This window comes from Lonchura striata, chromosome 27 (assembly GCF_050655825.1).
Source record: "Lonchura striata isolate lonStrDom1 chromosome 27, ASM5065582v1, whole genome shotgun sequence".
Classification (NCBI taxonomy): domain Eukaryota; kingdom Metazoa; phylum Chordata; class Aves; order Passeriformes; family Estrildidae; genus Lonchura; species Lonchura striata.
This window is the reverse complement of record NC_140729.1, coordinates 1,850,220-1,866,690: the sequence shown is the minus strand read 5'-3', so window position 1 is coordinate 1,866,690 and position 16,471 is coordinate 1,850,220. Positions and strand designations below refer to the sequence as shown.

Genomic DNA, 16,471 nt, shown 5'->3' with positions numbered 1-16,471 from the left:
TGTCCCTAAATCCTACTCCTCATCCTTTGATCCCACTCCTCATCCCTAAATCCCACTCTTTGTCCCTAAATCCCACTCCTCATCCCTAAATCCCACTCTTTGTCCCTAAATCCCACTCCTCATCCCTAAATCCCACTCTTTGTCCCTCAATCCCACTCCTCATCCCTCAATCCCACTCTTTGTCCCTAAATCCCACTCCTCATCCCTAAATCCCACTCCTCATCCCTAAATCCCACTCTTTGTCCCTCAATCCCACTCCTCATCCCCGGATCCGCTTTCCCTCCTGCTGGGGCTTGGCTGGGGCTGGAATTTTGGGATCCCACTGGAACTCAAAGAATTCCCATCTCCCTTCCCAGCCGAGCTCTTCCAGAACTTTCCACAGCCTCGGCCTCGGGAGAAGGTTCCGGTGTCACCCCGGGATTGGGAATTTTGGGAGCCGGTGGCCGTGATGGCGGTGGCAGCGGGGCGGGAATTCTTGGAAAATCCCCTGGGAAAAAATTAACATTATTGTGACTCCCAGTGCCGCCCCCTTTTCCGTCCTTTTTCACCCCAATTTCTTTCCATCCTCGCCCCTTCCCTCGCTCCCCAAAATTCCAGCGGCACTTTGGGAGGGGCGGGGTTTAAATCCGAGCTTGGAGCTTCTAAAAGTGAGAAAAAAACAAAGGGAAAAGGGGAAAAAAACCGCCAAAAATCAAACCAAGAATCTTAATGGTATTTTTATTTTTTGTTTTTTTTTGTGTCTGTGTTTTCTTCTGTTTTATTTTATTTTATTTTTCCGTTTTTTCTCTTTTTTTGTTGTCGTTAGCAACCCAACTACTGGAGCTTTAAGGTCAGTATTTTGGATTTTTCCGGCTTTCTCTTGGAAGTGCATGTGGATGTGGCTCTGGAAAGGGGGTGGGAAAAGGGTGGGATTTTTAAAATTTTATTTTTTGGGATGAGAATTCCCGAGCTGAAGTTGTTTGGTCTCGGCTCAGCTGAAGCTGGAGGTGGTGAGAGGGGATTTTTGGGTGGAAAAGGATGGGAAAAGGAAAAGGGTGGGAAAAGGAAGGAAAAATATGGAAAAAGGATGGAAAAGTATGGGAAATGATGGGAAAAGAATGGGAAGCTATGGGAAAAGGATGGGAAAGGATTGGAAAAGAATGGGAAAAATATGGGAAAGGATGGAAAAAGGAAAAATATGGAAAAATGATGGGGAAAAGGATGGGAAAGGATGGAAAAAGGAAAGGATGGGAAAAGTTTGGAAAAGGATGGGAAAATCATGGGAAAATGATGGGAAAAGGGGAAGGATGGGAGAGGATGGAAAAAGGAAAAGGATGGAAAAGAATGGGAAAATCATGGGAAAATGATGGAAAAAGGAGGGGGAAATGATGGAAAAGTATGGAAAAGGATGGGAAAAGTTTGGAAAAGGATGGGAAAATCATGGGAAAATGATGGAAAAAGGATGGAAGAGGATAGAAAAGGATAGGAAATGCCCCGTCCCAGAGTTTCTGGGATTGGGATCAGAGTTTGGGAATGCCCCATCCCAGAATTTCTGGGATCAAGATTGGGATTTGGGAATGCCCATCCTGGAATTTCTGAGATCAGGGTTTGGGGAATGTCCCTCCCAGGAGTTTCTGGGATTGGGATTTGGAAATGCCCATCCCGGAATTTCTTGGATCGGGCTTTGGGAATGCCCATCCCGGAATTTCTCGGATCAGGATCGGGGTTTGGGAATGCCCCATCACAGAGTTTCTGAGATCGAGGTTTGGGAATGCCCATCCCAGAATTTCTGGGATCGAGATCGAGATTTGGGAACGCCCATCCCGGAATTTCTGGGATCGGGATTCCCGCTCACACCGGGAGGGGCCGGCCCCTTCCTTGAGTCTGGGGTTTTAAAATCCCTGATCCGATTTGAACTAATCCTGTTAACGTTGAGGTCGGGATTAATCCCGGTTTAATCGGGATTAATCCCGGTTTAATCGGGATAATCCTGACAAAGTGCTCGGCGTTAGAGGCGGGATGAGTTATTGCTGCCGGCCGGGAACGATTTTAATTTGGGGCGGGGGGAGAGGGGAGGGGGCTGGAGAGGCCCCGACCCCTTGGATGGGGAAAACTCTGGGAAAAACCCTTTGGGTGGTGCTTGGAACACCCCGGGCTTCTCATTTCATCCGTTTCTACCCCAAATTTCCTCTGATTTTCCCTCCTTTTCTTCCCAAATCCCTTCTGAGTGGTGCTCAGAACAACCCAGGCTTCTCATTTCTTCCATTTCTACCCAAATTCCCTCTGATTCTCTCTTTTTCTCCCCAAAACCCTTTGGATGGTGCTCAGACCATCCCAGCCTTCTCGTTTCTTCTATTTCTACCCAAATTCCCTCTGGTTTTCCCTCCCAAAACCTTTTGGATTTTGCTCAGATCACCCCAAACCTCTCATTTCTTCCACTTTTACCCCAAATTCCCTCGATTTTCCCTCCTTTTCTTCCCAGCTGGGCATCTCCTGGCTGTTGGAATTCCTTCCCGCTGGAATCCATCGCTGAGGGAAAAGGTGGAGCAGAGGGGTTGGGTTCCAGCCGGGAATGTCGGGCACTGGGATTCCACTGGAACCTGGGGGAGGATGCCCCAGATTTGGGAGGCTGAATTCCACTTGGGAATTCTGGATTCTGGTCAGGGATGTTCTATTCCAGTTGGAAATTCTGGATTCTGGTCAGGAATCTTCTATTCCAGTTGGGAATGCTAATTTTTGGTCAGGGATGCTGGATTCTGGTCAGGGATATTCCATTCCAGGTGGAAATTCTGGTTATTGGTCAGGGATGTTCTATTCCAGTTGGGAATTCTGGATTCTGGTCAGGGATGGTGTATTCCCATTGGGAATTCCGGGTTTTCCTCAGGGATGTTCTATTCCAGCTGGATTCTGCTCAGGAATTTTCTATTCCAGTTGGGAATGCTGGTTTATGGTCAGGGATGCTGGATTCTGGTCAGGGATGGTGTATTCCCATTGGGAATTCTGGATTCTCCTCAGGGATGTTCTATTCCAGCTGGGAATTCTGGATTCTGCTCAGGAATTTTCTATTCCAGTTGGGAATGCTGGTTTTTGGTCAGGGATGATGGATTCTGGTCAGGGGTGGTCTATTCCCATTGGGAATTCTGGGTATTGGTCAAGGATGTTCCATTCCAGTCGGGAATTCTGGTTGTTGGTCAGGAATGTTCTATTCCCATTGGGAATTCTGGATTCTGGTCAGGGATGTTCCATTTCCATTGGGAATTATGGGTTCTGCTCAGGAATGTTCTATTCCAGTTGGGAATTCTCGTCAGGGGTGCTGGTTATTGATTGGGAATGTTCTATTCCAGTTGGGAATGCTGGATTCAGCTCAGGAATGCTCTATTCAAATTGGGAATTATAGTTTCTCATCAGGAATGCTGGTTTCTGCTCAGGAATGTTCTATTCCTGCTGGGAATTCTGGATTCTGGTCAGGGATGTTCTATTCCAGTTGGGAATTTTGATTTTTGGTCCAGTGATGTTCCATTCCAGTTGGGAATTCTGGATTTTGGTCAGAAATGTTCTATTCCAGTCGGGAATGCTGGTTTAACATGGATCCTACACCATGGATCCCATCCCACCCCATGGATCCCATCCCATGGATCTGATCCTATGGATCCCATGCATCCCATCCCACCCCACCCCATGGATCCCATCTCACCCCATGGATCCCATCCCATCCCATCCCCTGGATTCCTTCCATGGATCTCAGCCCATTGATCCCAGCCCATGGATCTCATCCCACCCCATGGATCCCGCCCCATGGATTCCTTCCCATGGATCCCATCGCATTGATCCCAACCCATGGATCCCATCATGGATCTCACCTCATGGATTCCACCCCACAGATCCCACCCCATGGATCCCACCCCATGGATTCCACCCTATGGATCCCATCCCACCTCATAGATCCCATCCCATGCCCTGGATTCCTTCCCATGGATCCCATCCCACCCCATGGATCCCACCCCACCCCATGGATTCTTTCCCATGGATCCCATCCCATCCCACCCCACAGATCCCATCCCACCCCACGGATCCCATCCCACCCCACGGATCCCATCCCATCAATCCCACCCCATAGATCCCATCCCACCCGATGGATCCCATGCATCCCATCCCATCTCATCCCATGGATCCCACCCCATGGATTCCTTCCCATGCATCCCACCCCACCCCATGGATCCCATCCCACCCAATGGATCCCATCCCATGGATCCAATCCTATGGATCCCATGCATCCCATCCCATCTCATCCCGTGGATCCCACCCCATGGATTCCTTCCCATGGATCCCACCCCACGAATCCCACCCCACAGATCCCATCCCACCGCAGGGCTCAGCACCAGATGGGATCCGGGCGGGACACCGGGATTAACGGTGAGAGGGGGATCAGCCGGGATTAATCCCGATCCGTGTCCAACCAGGGGCCGGAGCCTCGGTAAATAACGGCGCCCGCGGCCGGCCGTGCCAGCCGTGCCAGCTGTTTGCCAGGGATTTCAGACCTCGCATCCCTCCCTCGCCTTTATCCCCATCCTGCCCAGGAGCTGCAGACGGGCAGCAGAGGGCAAGGTGCTGCCAGGTCCTGCCAGGAGCATCCAGGACCTGACAGGACCTGCCGGGTCCTGCCAGGACCTGCCAGGACACACCAGGTCCTGCCAGGACCTGCCAGGACACACCAGGTCCTGCCAGGACACACCAGGACCTGCCAGGACACACCAGGACCTGCCAGGACCTGCCAGGACCCACCAGGTCCTGCCAGGACCCTCCAGGACCTGCCAGGACCTGACGGGACCTGCCAGGACCCACCAGGTCCTGCCAAGACCCTCCAGGACCTGACAGGACCTTCCAGGACCTGCCAGGACCCACCAGGTCCTGCCAAGACCCTCCAGGACCTGACAGGACCTTCCAGGACCTGCCAGGACACACCAGGTCCTGCCAGGACCCTCCAGTACCCACCAGGTCCTGCCAAGACCCTCCAGGACCTGACAGGACCTTCCAGGACCTGCCAGGACCCTCCAAGACCACCCAGGACCTGCCAGGCCCCGCCAGGGCCATGCCTGGCCGCGCTCCGGAGCACCCTGGGTGCCCATGGGGAGCGATTCTGGGGGGTCTGGGGGCTCCTGGAGGGCGTGACCCCCACCCTGGAGCTGCCCAGCCCGGCCCGGGAGGTTCCTCCCGGTGACCGGAGGGGACGGGAGGCCGAGCTCGGGGACAGCGAGGACTTGTCCATCCCAGGTCTGATTTGGGGCTGGTTTTGGGGGTTTTGGGGCGGCTCTCAGGGGGTTTGGGGCTTGTCTTGGTGGTTTTAGGGCAGGTCTTGGTGATTTTGGGGCTGGTCTCGGCGGTTTTGAGGCTGATCTCGGGTTTAGGGATTTGCCTAGGGTCTTTTGGGGGTGGTCTTGGCAGTTTTGGGGCAGGTCTCGGTGATTTTGGGGCTGGTCTTGGGTTTTGAGGCTTGTCTCGGGTTGGGAGCTTGTCTAGGATCTTTTGGGTCTGGTTTTGGCAGTTTTCGGGGTGGTCTCGGCAGTTTTGGGGCAGGTCTCGGTGATTTTGGGGCTGGTGTCGGTGGTTTTGAGGCTTGTCTCAGGTCTGGGGGTTTGCCCAGGGTCTTTTGGGGCTGGTCTTGGTGATTTTGGGGCTGGTCTTGGTGATTTTGGGGCTGGTCTTGGGGTTTGGGGCTGGTCTTGGGGGTTTGGGGCTGGTCTCGGCAGTTTTAAGGCTGGTCTAGGGGGACCCTGCTAGAATTGGGGGGCTTTGTGCCCATCTGGGGAGGCTCTTTGCCCATCTTTGGGGCTCCGTGCCCATCTTGGGGGGCTCTGTGCCCATCTTTGGGGCTCTGTGCCCATTTTTGGGGTTCTGTGCCCATCTTGGGGATTCTGTGCCCATCTGGGACTGTTTTGTGCCCATCTTGGGGGCTCTGTGCCCATCCTGGGGGGCTCTTTGCCCATCTTTGGGGTTCTGTGCCCATTTTGGGGGTTCTGCACCCATCTTGGGGGCTCCGTGCCCATCTTGGGGGGTTCAGTGCCCATCTTTGGGGCTCTGTGCCCATCTTGAGGGCTCTTTGCCCATCTTTGGGGCTCTGTACCCATCTTTGGGGCTCTGTGCCCATCTGGAGGGGTTCTGTACCCATCTTTGGGGCTCTGTGCCCATCTGGAGGGGTTCTGTACCCATCTTTGGGGCTCTGTTCCCATCTTGGGGGGCTCTGTGCCCATCTTTGGGGCTCTGTGCCCATCTTTGGGGTTCTGTACCCATCTTTGGGGCTCTGTTCCCATCTTGGGGGGCTCTGTGCCCATCTTTGGGGGCTCTTTGCCCATCTTTGGGGCTCTGTGCCCATCTTTGGGGCTCCGTGCCCATCTTGGCGGTCTCTGTGCCCATCTGGAGGGGCTCTGTGCCCATCTTGGGGGGCTCTGTGCCCATCTGGGGGGGCTCTGTGCCCATCTGGGGGGCTCTTTGCCCATCTGGAGGGGTTCTGTACCCATCTTTGGGGCTCTGTGCCCATCTTTGGGGCTCTGTGCCCATCTGGAATGGTCCCGTGCCCACAGGGGTGCCCGGAGTTCAGGGAAGGGGGGCTGGGGTGGCTCTGCCCCGCTGCCAGTGACACTTTTGAGGGTTGGGGGCAGCAGCGACATTTTTGGGGGTTGGGGACAACGGTGACACTTTTGGGGGTTGGGGACAGCAGCGACATTTTTGGGGGTTGGGGACAACGGTGACACTTTTGGGGGTTGGGGACAGCAGCGACATTTTTGGGGGTTGGGGGCAGCAGCGACATTTTTGGGGGTTGGGGACAACGGTGACACTTTTGGGGGCTGGGGGCAGCGGTGACACTTTTGAGGGTTGGGGACAGCGGTGACATTCTTGGGGGCTGGGGACAGCGGTGACATTTTTGGGGGCTGGGGGCAGCGGTGACACTTTTGGGGGTTGGGGACAGCGGTGACATTCTTGGGGGCTGGGGACAGCGGTGACATTTTTGGGGGTTGGGGACAGCGGTGACATTTTTGGGGGCTGGGGACAGCGCATGGCGCAGGGCACCGGGGCAGAACGGTCCCTTCCGGGCTAAAATGCCATTAATCCCATCTCGCCTGCCTTTGTTTGGGGTTTTTTGTTTTGCTCTTTGGCTGGTTCCATAAATTATCCGCAGCGGGGAAGCGCCGGTGGCCCGGGGGCAGCTGCGGCAGGGGGATGGGCTCGGCTGGGACAGGAAAAGTGTCACTGTCACCCCCGGGGTGTTGGGGACACCGGGGACACCAGGGACCGGGAGGATTTGGGGTGGGGAGGGAAGGGATGGATTTAGGGATGGATTTAGGGATGGATTTAGGGCAGGGAATGGGAAAGGGACAGGGACAGGGGTGTTGGGACAGGGCAGGGTCACCCCCGGGGTGTTGGGGACACCGGGGCACTGGAATCTGGGGGATTTGGGGTGGGGAGGGAAGGGATGGATTTAGGGATGGATTTAGGACAGGATGAGATCCCAGAGAACAGGAATGGGACAGGACAGGGGGTGTTGGGACAGGAAAAGTGTCACTGTCACCCCCGGGGTGTTGGGGACACCAGGGACACCAGGGACCGGGAGGATTTGGGGTGGGGAGGGAAGGGATGGATTTAGGGATGGATTTAGGGATGGATTTAGGGCAGGGAATGGGAAAGGGACAGGGACGGGGTGTTGGGATAGGGCAGGGATGGATTTAGGGTTGGATTTAGGGTTGGATTTAGGGATGGATTTAGGGCAGGATAAGATCCCAGAGAATGGGAACAACCCTGGGCCCCACATCCCTGCCCTCCCCTATGGATCCACCCCGAGCTGGCATCACCCCAAACCCATATCAAGGTCCCCAAAACCCACAACCTTGAGGGTGGGGAGCCCCAAAATCCCCTTTCCTCACCCCAAAACCACCCCCACGCGGGCTCAGAGCTGCGTGCCGAGGGATGGCAGCGGGAAATGTTTTACTCCATGCCCGGGAGGCTCTGCCAGGGCTCTTTGTGCTCCAACAACAACAACCCAGCAATTCCCCAGCAATTAAACAGTTCAGGATTAATTAAATCTCCCAATTAATGTCTCGTTTAAATGGCGATGATGGCTGTTATCCTTTCATATTGATTGCTTTATTTTTTTCCCCTTTTTTCCCCTCGTCTTTAAATAGTTTTTGTTGTCCCTTTTGCACACCCAGGGAGGTGTTGGTTCCCTCTGCTGGATTTGCCAACCTTCAACAAGTGCCTGGAAAATCCAGGCTTGGATTTTTGGGGTTTTTATTGATCAGCAATTCTGGGGGTGGCCACAAATTTGGGGATATTTGTGGATATTTCTGATTATTTGCGGGTATCTGGAGATGTTTGTGGATATTTGTAGATATTTGTGATTATTTGCTGGTGTCTGGAGGCATTTGTGGATATTAGTTGGATATTTGGGAATATTGGTGGATATCTGGGGATATTTGTGGATTGTTGTAGATATTTGGGGATATCTGCAAATATTTGTGGATGTCTGGGGTTATTTGTGAATATTCGGGGATATTTGTGGTTATTTGTGGATATTTGGGTATATTTGTAGATATTTGGGGATATTTGCAGGTATTTGACGGATATTTTTGGATATTTGCAGATATTTGTGAATATTGGGGATATCTGGAGATATTAGGGGATATTTGTGGTTATTTGTGGGTATTTGGGGATATTTGTTGGATATTTGGGGACATTTGTGGTTATTTGCAGATATCTGGAAAAATTTGTGGATATTTGTCAGATATTTGCAGATATTTGCAGATATTTGTAGATATTTGTGGATATTTGGGGGTATCTGGAGATATTTGTTGGATATCTGTGGATATTTTTGGATATTTGTGGATATTTGTGGATATTTTTGGATATTTGCAAATATTTGTGGGTATTTGCAGATATTTGCAGATATTTGGGATACTTGTTGGATATATGTTGGATATTTGTAGATATTTGCAGATATTTGTGGATATTTGTCAGATATTTGCAGATATTTGTGGATATTTGTGGATATTTGTGGATATTTGCAGATATTTGTGGATATTTGTCAGATATTTGCAGATATTTGTGGATATTTGTGGATATTTGCTGATATTTGTGGATTTTTTTTATATTTTCAGATATTTGTGGATATTTGTCAGATATTTGTCAGATATTTGTGGATATTTGTGGATATTTGTGGATATTTGTCAGATATTTGGGGATATTTGTGGATATTTTTGGATATTTTTGGATATTTGCAAATATTTGTGGATATTTGTGGATATTTGTGGATATTTTTGGATATTTGCAGATATTTGGAGATATTTGTTGGATATTTGTTGGATATTTGCAGATATTTGTGGATATTTGTGGATTTTTTTTATATTTGCAGATATTTGTGAATATTTGTCAGATATTTGTGGATATTTGTGGATATTTGTGGAGCATCCTTGGAACTGGGGTGGAGCATCCTGGATTTGGGGTGGAGCACTCTTGGAATTGGGGTGGAGGATGCTTGGAATTGGGATGGAGCCCCTGGAATTGGGATGGAGCCCCTGGAATTGGGGTGGAGGATGCTCGGAATTGGGATGGAGCCCCTGGATTTGGGCTGGAGCCCCCCAGAAGGGGCCCATCCCCACCTTCAGTCACAGGGAGGAATTTTTGGGGCTCTCCCAGGAGTTCCACACTCGATGTCCTCCGTGTCTCCCTCCCATCCCGGGACATTCCACGATCCCACCACCCACACCAACCTCTCCATCCCGGCCCCGAATCCCGAGGGAAACAGGGAACAACCTCACCACCCCTCCCTGTCCCCCCCTGACCTGTCCCTGTCCCCTGTCCCGTTGCAGACCAGGAGCTCCCGGCACTCCCAGGGCTCCCAGCCTGGCCTGGCCGACCAAGCCAAGCTCTCCTTCGCCTCGGCCGAATCCCTGGAGACCATGTCGGAGGCGGAGCTGCCGCTGGCCTTCAACAGGATGAACCGGTTCCGGCAGAGCCTGCCCCTGTCCCGCTCGGCCAGCCAGACCAAGCTTCGATCCCCAGGTACCTCCAGAGGTCCCAAAATCTCACAGTGGATGGTGGGGTTGGGCTCCATCCACCCAAAATTCCAGACCAAGCTGCAATCCCTAGGAACCCTCAAAGATCACAAAATCTCCGTGGTGGATGGTGGGGTTGGTCTCCATCCACCCAAAGTTCCAGACCCAGCTGTGCTCCCCAAGTACCCCTGGAGGTCCCAAAACCTCCACGGTGAATGTTGGGGTGGAACTCCCCAAAAAACCCTTTTTTTGGGTGCCCCAAAACCTTCCACTTTCACCAGGGCACTGTTGGGTGACCAGAGCCCCAAAACCTTTTTATGGGTGCCCCAAAAATCCACCTACCTTCAGCAGGGTGAGATTGAGTGACCAGAGCTCCCTAAAACTGTTTTTTGGGCGCCCCAAACCCTTCCACCTTCAGCAGGGTGAGATTGGGTGGCCAGATCTCCCCAAAACCTTTTTTTGGGCGCTCCAAAACCTCACCAGGGCCTTTTGGGTGGCCAGAGCCCCAAAACCTTTTTTTGACTGCCCCAAAACCCCACCAGGGCCCTGTTTGCTGCCCAGATCTCCTCAAAACCTTTTTTTGGGTGCCCCAAACACTTCCACCTTCATCAAGGTGAGACTGAGTGGCCAGAGCTTCACAAAACCCTTTGTTTGGGTGCTCCAAAACGCCACCAGGACCTTTTGGGTGGCCAGATCTCCCCAAAACCTTTTTTTGACTGCCCCAAAACCCCACCAGGACCTTTTGGGTGGCCAGATCTCCCCCCAAAACCCTTTTTTGGGTGCCCCAAACCCTTCCACCTTCAGCAGGGTGAGATTGGGTGGCCAGATCTCCCCAAAACCTTTTTATGGGTGCTCCAAAACCCCACCAGGATCTTTTGGGTGGCCAGATCTCCCCCCAAAACCCTTTTTTGGGTGCACCAAACCCTTCCACCTTCAGCAGGGTGAGATTGGGTGGCCAGAGCTCCCCAAAACCCTTTTTTTGGGTGCTCCAAAACCCCATCAGGACCTTTTGGGTGGCCAGATCTCCCCAAAACCTTTTTATGGGTGCCCCAAATACTTCCACCTTCATCAAGGTGAGACTGAGTGGCCAGAGCTTCACAAAACCCTTTTTTTGGGTGCTCCAAAACCCCACCAGGACCTTTTGGGTGGCCAGATCTCCCCAAAACCTTTTTATGGGTGCTCCAAAACCCCACCAGGACCTTTTGGGTGGCCAGATCTTCCCCCAAAACCCTTTTTTTTCTGGCTGGGAAGACCCGGTCAGGTCCTTGGGGAAGGGGCCCGGTCCCGGCTGACCGCCCACGCCCCCCTGTGCTCCCAGGGGTGCTGTTCCTGCAGTTCGGGGACGAGACGCGGCGGGTGCACATCACGCACGAGATCAGCAGCATGGACACCCTGCACGCCCTCGTCGTGCACATGTTCCCGCAGAAGCTCACCATGGGCATGCTCAAGTCCCCCAACACGGCCATCCTCATCAAGGACGAGGCGCGGAACGTCTTCTACGAGCTGGAGGACGTCCGGTGAGCGGGGAGCCGTCGAATCCCACCCCACGCCGGTTTTCCGTCCTTTAAATCCCTCACGGGACGGGAAATCCGTGGGGTCGGCGTGGGGTGGACAGGCAGGTGGCCGCTAAGGAAATCAGGAGCTTTCCTTGAAATGGAAAATATAAATCTCCTCCAAATTGTTATAATTTTAAAATTAAAAGGTTCTCAGGCAAAGATATGGGAGTGGGAATAAGAGGTCTTTAATACAAGAATTAAGAATTGGCTTGGTTTGGACAGGCAGGTGGCCGCTAAGGAAATCAGGAGTTTCCCTTAAAATGGAAAATATAAATCTCCTCCATCCAAATTGTTATAATTTTAAAATTAAAAGGTTCTCAGGCAAAGATATGGGAATAGGAATACAAAAGTTAAAATTTGTTTTGGTTTGAAAATTAAGATGTCTGCTAAGGAAGGCAGAAGTTTCCCTTGAAATGGAAAATATAAATCTCCTCCATCCAAATTGTTAAAATTTTAAAAGTAAAAGGCTCTCAGGCAAAGATATGGGAGTAGGAATAAGAGGTCTTTAATACAAGAATTAAGAATTGGCTTGGTTTGGACAGGCAGGTGGCCGCTAAGGAAATCAGGAGGTTCCCTTAAAATGGAAAATGTAAACCCCTCCCTCCAAATTATTATAATTTTAAAATTAAAAGGCTCTCGGACAAAGTTATGGAAGTAGGAATAACAGTTCTTTGCTAACAAAATTAAAATTTCTCTTGGTTTGAAAATTCAGGTGTCCGCTAAGGAAGGCAGGAGTTTCCCTTAAAATGGAAAATATAAATCTCCTCCATCCAAATTGTTAAAATTTTAAAAGTAAAAGGCTCTCAGGCAAAGATATGGGAGTAGGAATAACAGGTCTTTAATACAAGAATTAAGAATTGGCTTGGTTTGGACAGGCAGGTGGCCGCTAAGGAAATCAGGAGGTTCCCTTGAAATGGAAAATATAAATCTCCTCCATCCAAATTGTTAAAATTTTAAAAGTAAAAGGTTCTCAGGCAAAGATATGGGAGTAGGAATACAAAACTTAAAATTTGTTTTGGTTTGAAAATTAAGATGTCTGCTAAGGAAGGCAGGAGTTTCCCTTAAAATGGAAAATATAAATCTCCTCCATCCAAATTGTTAAAATTTTAAAAGTAAAAGGCTCTCAGGCAAAGATATGGGAGTAGGAATAAGAGGTCTTTAATACAAGAATTAAGAATTGGCTTGGTTTGGACAGGCAGGTGGCTGCTAAGGAAGGCAGGAGTTTCCCTTAAAATGGAAAATATAAATCTCCTCCATCCAAATTATTATAATTTTAAAATTAAAAGGTTCTCAGGCAAAGATATGGGAGTAGGAATAAGAGGTCTTTAATACAAGAATTAAGAATTGGCTTGGTTTGGACAGGCAGGTGGCCGCTAAGGAAATCAGGAGGTTCCCTTAAAATGGAAAATGTAAACCCCTCCCTCCAAATTATTATAATTTTAAAATTAAAAGGCTCTCGGACAAAGTTATGGAAGTAGGAATAACAGTTCTTTGCTAAGAAAATTAAAATTTCTCTTGGTTTGAAAATTCAGGTGTCCGCTAAGGAAGGCAGGAGTTTCCCTTAAAATGGAAAATATAAATCTCCTCCATCCAAATTGTTAAAATTTTAAAAGTAAAAGGTTCTCAGGAAAAGATATGGGAGTAGGAATACGAAACTTAAAATTTGTTTTGGTTTGAAAATTAAGATGTCCGCTAAGGAAGGCAGAAGTTTCCCTTGAAATGAAAATGTAAATCCCTTCCCTCCAAATTATTATAATTTTAAGATTAAAAGGTTCTCAGGCAAAGATATGGAGTAGGAATGCAAAAATTAAAAATTGTTTTGGTTTAAAAAATCAGGTGTACTCTAAGGAGAGCAGGAGCCTCCCTAGAAATGGAAAATGGCAATCCCCTCCCTCCATATTGTTAAAATTTTAGAAGTAAAAGGTTCTCAGGCAAAGATATGGGAGTAGGCAAAACAGTTCTTTAATACAAAAGTTAAAATTTGTTTTGGTTTGAAAATTAAGATGTCCGCTAAGGAAGGCAGGAGTTTCCCTTGAAATGGAAAATGTAAATCCCTTCCCTACAAATTATTATCATTTTAAAATTAAAAGGCTCTCAGATAAAGTAGGAAGTAGGAATAGCAGTTCTTTGCTAAGAAAATTAAAATTTCTCTTGGTTTGAAAATTCAGGTGTCCGCTAAGGAAATCAAGAAGTTCCCTTGAAATGGAAAATATAATTCTCCTCCATCGAAATTATTATAATTTTAAAATTAAAAAGTTTTCAGGCCAAAGATATGGGAGTAGGAATAACAGCTCTTTACTAGGAAAATTAAAATTTCTCCTGGTGCCATCCCAGGGGTCTCAGCCCTCCTGCAGTGCCCGCTGTGCTCCTGCTGGAGCAGGATCTGCACAAGGAGGGAATTTTCCTCTGGAGCTCCAGGGCTCCTGGAGACGGGCCAGGGCTTTTTCTGGAAAAATGTTTCTGTGGTATTCCAAATGCCAGATTGTATCCAGGTAGGAATTCTTGGCTTCTCCCAATGGGTTGATGGAATTTTATCAGCCGTGCAGGGACAGAAGTTAATTAATAATTAATGGCCCATGAACAGAAGATAATTAATCATTAATAGCCCATGAACAGAAGATGTCTCCTGGAGGGAGGATTGGTTGTGGAAGAGATTAAAAAAAAACCTGCCCAATGAAGAGAACTGCCCAATTAACAGAAGATAATTGCCCAATTAACAGAAGATAACGGTCTCACCTCTAACAGATTAATTGAATACATGTACCCGACAACCCAGGACACGAACGAAGGACAAAAGGGGGTGGTGGGTGCGGCTTTGGGGTTTTGGGGGTCTCTCCCGGGTGTTCAGGCTCTGCCTCCGCTTCCAGAGACATCCAGGACAGAAGCATCATTAAAATCTACCGGAAAGAGCCGCTCTACGCCTCGTTCCCGGCCTCACACATCACCAACGGCGACCTGAGGGTGAGGGGGGACACGGGGACACGGGACACGGGACACGGGGACAGGGGACACGGGACACGGGACACGGGGACACGGGACACGGGACACGGGGACACGGGACACGGGACACGGGACACGGGACACGGGACACGGGACACGGGACACGGGGACAGCCCGGGGGGGTGGCGGGGCCTGGTGGGGCGGGAGCAGTGGCAGAAGTTGGGAATTGGGAATCGTGGGTGGGTGGGATTCATCCTGCCTGCCGGCAGCGTTGGGTGGGGGCTGGCGGCGGGGTTGTAAATGTGGTTTCAGGGAATTAAATCGTCAAGGTAATTCATTAGGATGAGTCGCCCTGCTGCTGGCTGGGAATCACAGAATTAATTACGGAATCATGGAATCACTCAACTACTGAATCACAGAATCATAGAATCACGGAATTACATAATCTCAGAATCACAAAATCACTGAATTACTGAATCACGGAATCACTGAATTATAGAATCACAGAATTACAGAATCATGGAATCACTCAACTACTGAATCACAGAATCATAGAATCACGGAATTACATAATCTCAGAATCACAAAATCACTGAATTACTGAATCACAGAATCACAATCACAGAATCACGGAATCACAAAATCACTGAATTACTGAATCACGGAATCACTGAATTATAGAATCACAGAATTACAGAATCATGGAATCACTCAACTACAGAATCATAGAATCACGGAATTAAAGAATCACAGAATCACAATCACAGAATTACAGAATCACAGAATCACAAAATCACTGAATTACTGAATCGCAAAATCACAGAATCACAGAATCACAAAATCACTGAATTACTGACTCATGGAATCACTGAATTACAGAACCATAGAATCACAATCACAGAATCATTGAATTACAGAATTACAGAATCATGGAATCACAGAATCATTGAATCACTGAATTACTGAATCAGAATTCACAGAATCACAGAATTATGGAATCACTGAATTACTGAATCACAGAATCACTGAATTACAGTCATAGAATCACAAGCACAGAATTCACAGAATCACAGAATTACAACCACAGAATCACGGAATCACAGAATCACAACCACAGAATCACAGAATCACAACCACAGAATTACAGAATCACAGGGTTGGAAGAGACCTTCAAGGTCATCAAGTCCAACCCAGCCCCATCACCTCAACCAAACCCTGGCACCCAGTGCCACCTCCAGCCTTGGTTAAACACCTCCAGGTATGATGAATCCACCACCTCCCAAGCCCCAGGAATTCCCAAAATTGTCCCAAATTCCCTCAAATTCCCAAAATACAACCACTGGGTTGGAAGAGACCTTCAGGATCATCAAGTCCAACCCAGCCCCAACAGTTCAACCAAACCCTGGCACCCAGTGCCACCTCCAGCCTTGGTTAACACCTCCAGGGGTGGTGACTCCACCACCTCCTGGTCCATGGGAATGCCCAAAATTGCCCCAAATACCCCAAATTCACAGAATCACTGGGCTGGAAGAGATCTTTAAGATCATTGAGCTCAACCAAACCCTGGCACCCAGTGCCACCTCCAGCCTTGGTTAACACCTCCAGGGGTGGTGACTCCACCACCTCCTGGTCCATGGGAATGCCCAAAATTGCCCCAAATACCCAAAATTCACAGAATCACTGGGCTGGAAGAGATGTTTAAGATCATTGAGCTCAACCAAACCCTGGCACCCAGTGCCACCTCCAGCCTTGGTTAACACCTCCAGGGGTGGTGACTCCACCACCTCCCTGGGCAGCCCATTCCAGAACTTTATCACCGTTCTGTAAAAACCTTTTTCCTGACATCCAACCGAAATTTCCCTGGGTGCAGCTCGAGGCTGTGACCTCTGGTTCTGCAGCGCTGCCCGGAGAAAGAGCCCAAGCCCAGCTGGCCACAGCCACCCTTCAGGAGCT

The 16,471-nt window shown here is 49.5% G+C and overlaps 1 protein-coding gene across 11 annotated transcripts in view; it reads left to right on the top strand.

Annotated features, from left to right (window-relative positions):
• SRCIN1 (SRC kinase signaling inhibitor 1) overlaps positions 1 to 16,471 on the top strand; it is a 73,981-nt gene that overhangs the window by 27,036 nt on the left and 30,474 nt on the right. For all 11 annotated transcript variants that reach the window (XM_085561787.1, XM_085561783.1, XM_085561788.1 and 8 more), the window contains 4 exons: positions 806 to 829; positions 9,837 to 10,029; positions 11,341 to 11,539; positions 14,446 to 14,539. In XM_085561787.1, the coding sequence (XP_085417913.1) occupies positions 806 to 829; positions 9,837 to 10,029; positions 11,341 to 11,539; positions 14,446 to 14,539 (510 nt within the window). The remainder of the gene's footprint in view (positions 1 to 805; positions 830 to 9,836; positions 10,030 to 11,340; positions 11,540 to 14,445; positions 14,540 to 16,471) is intronic.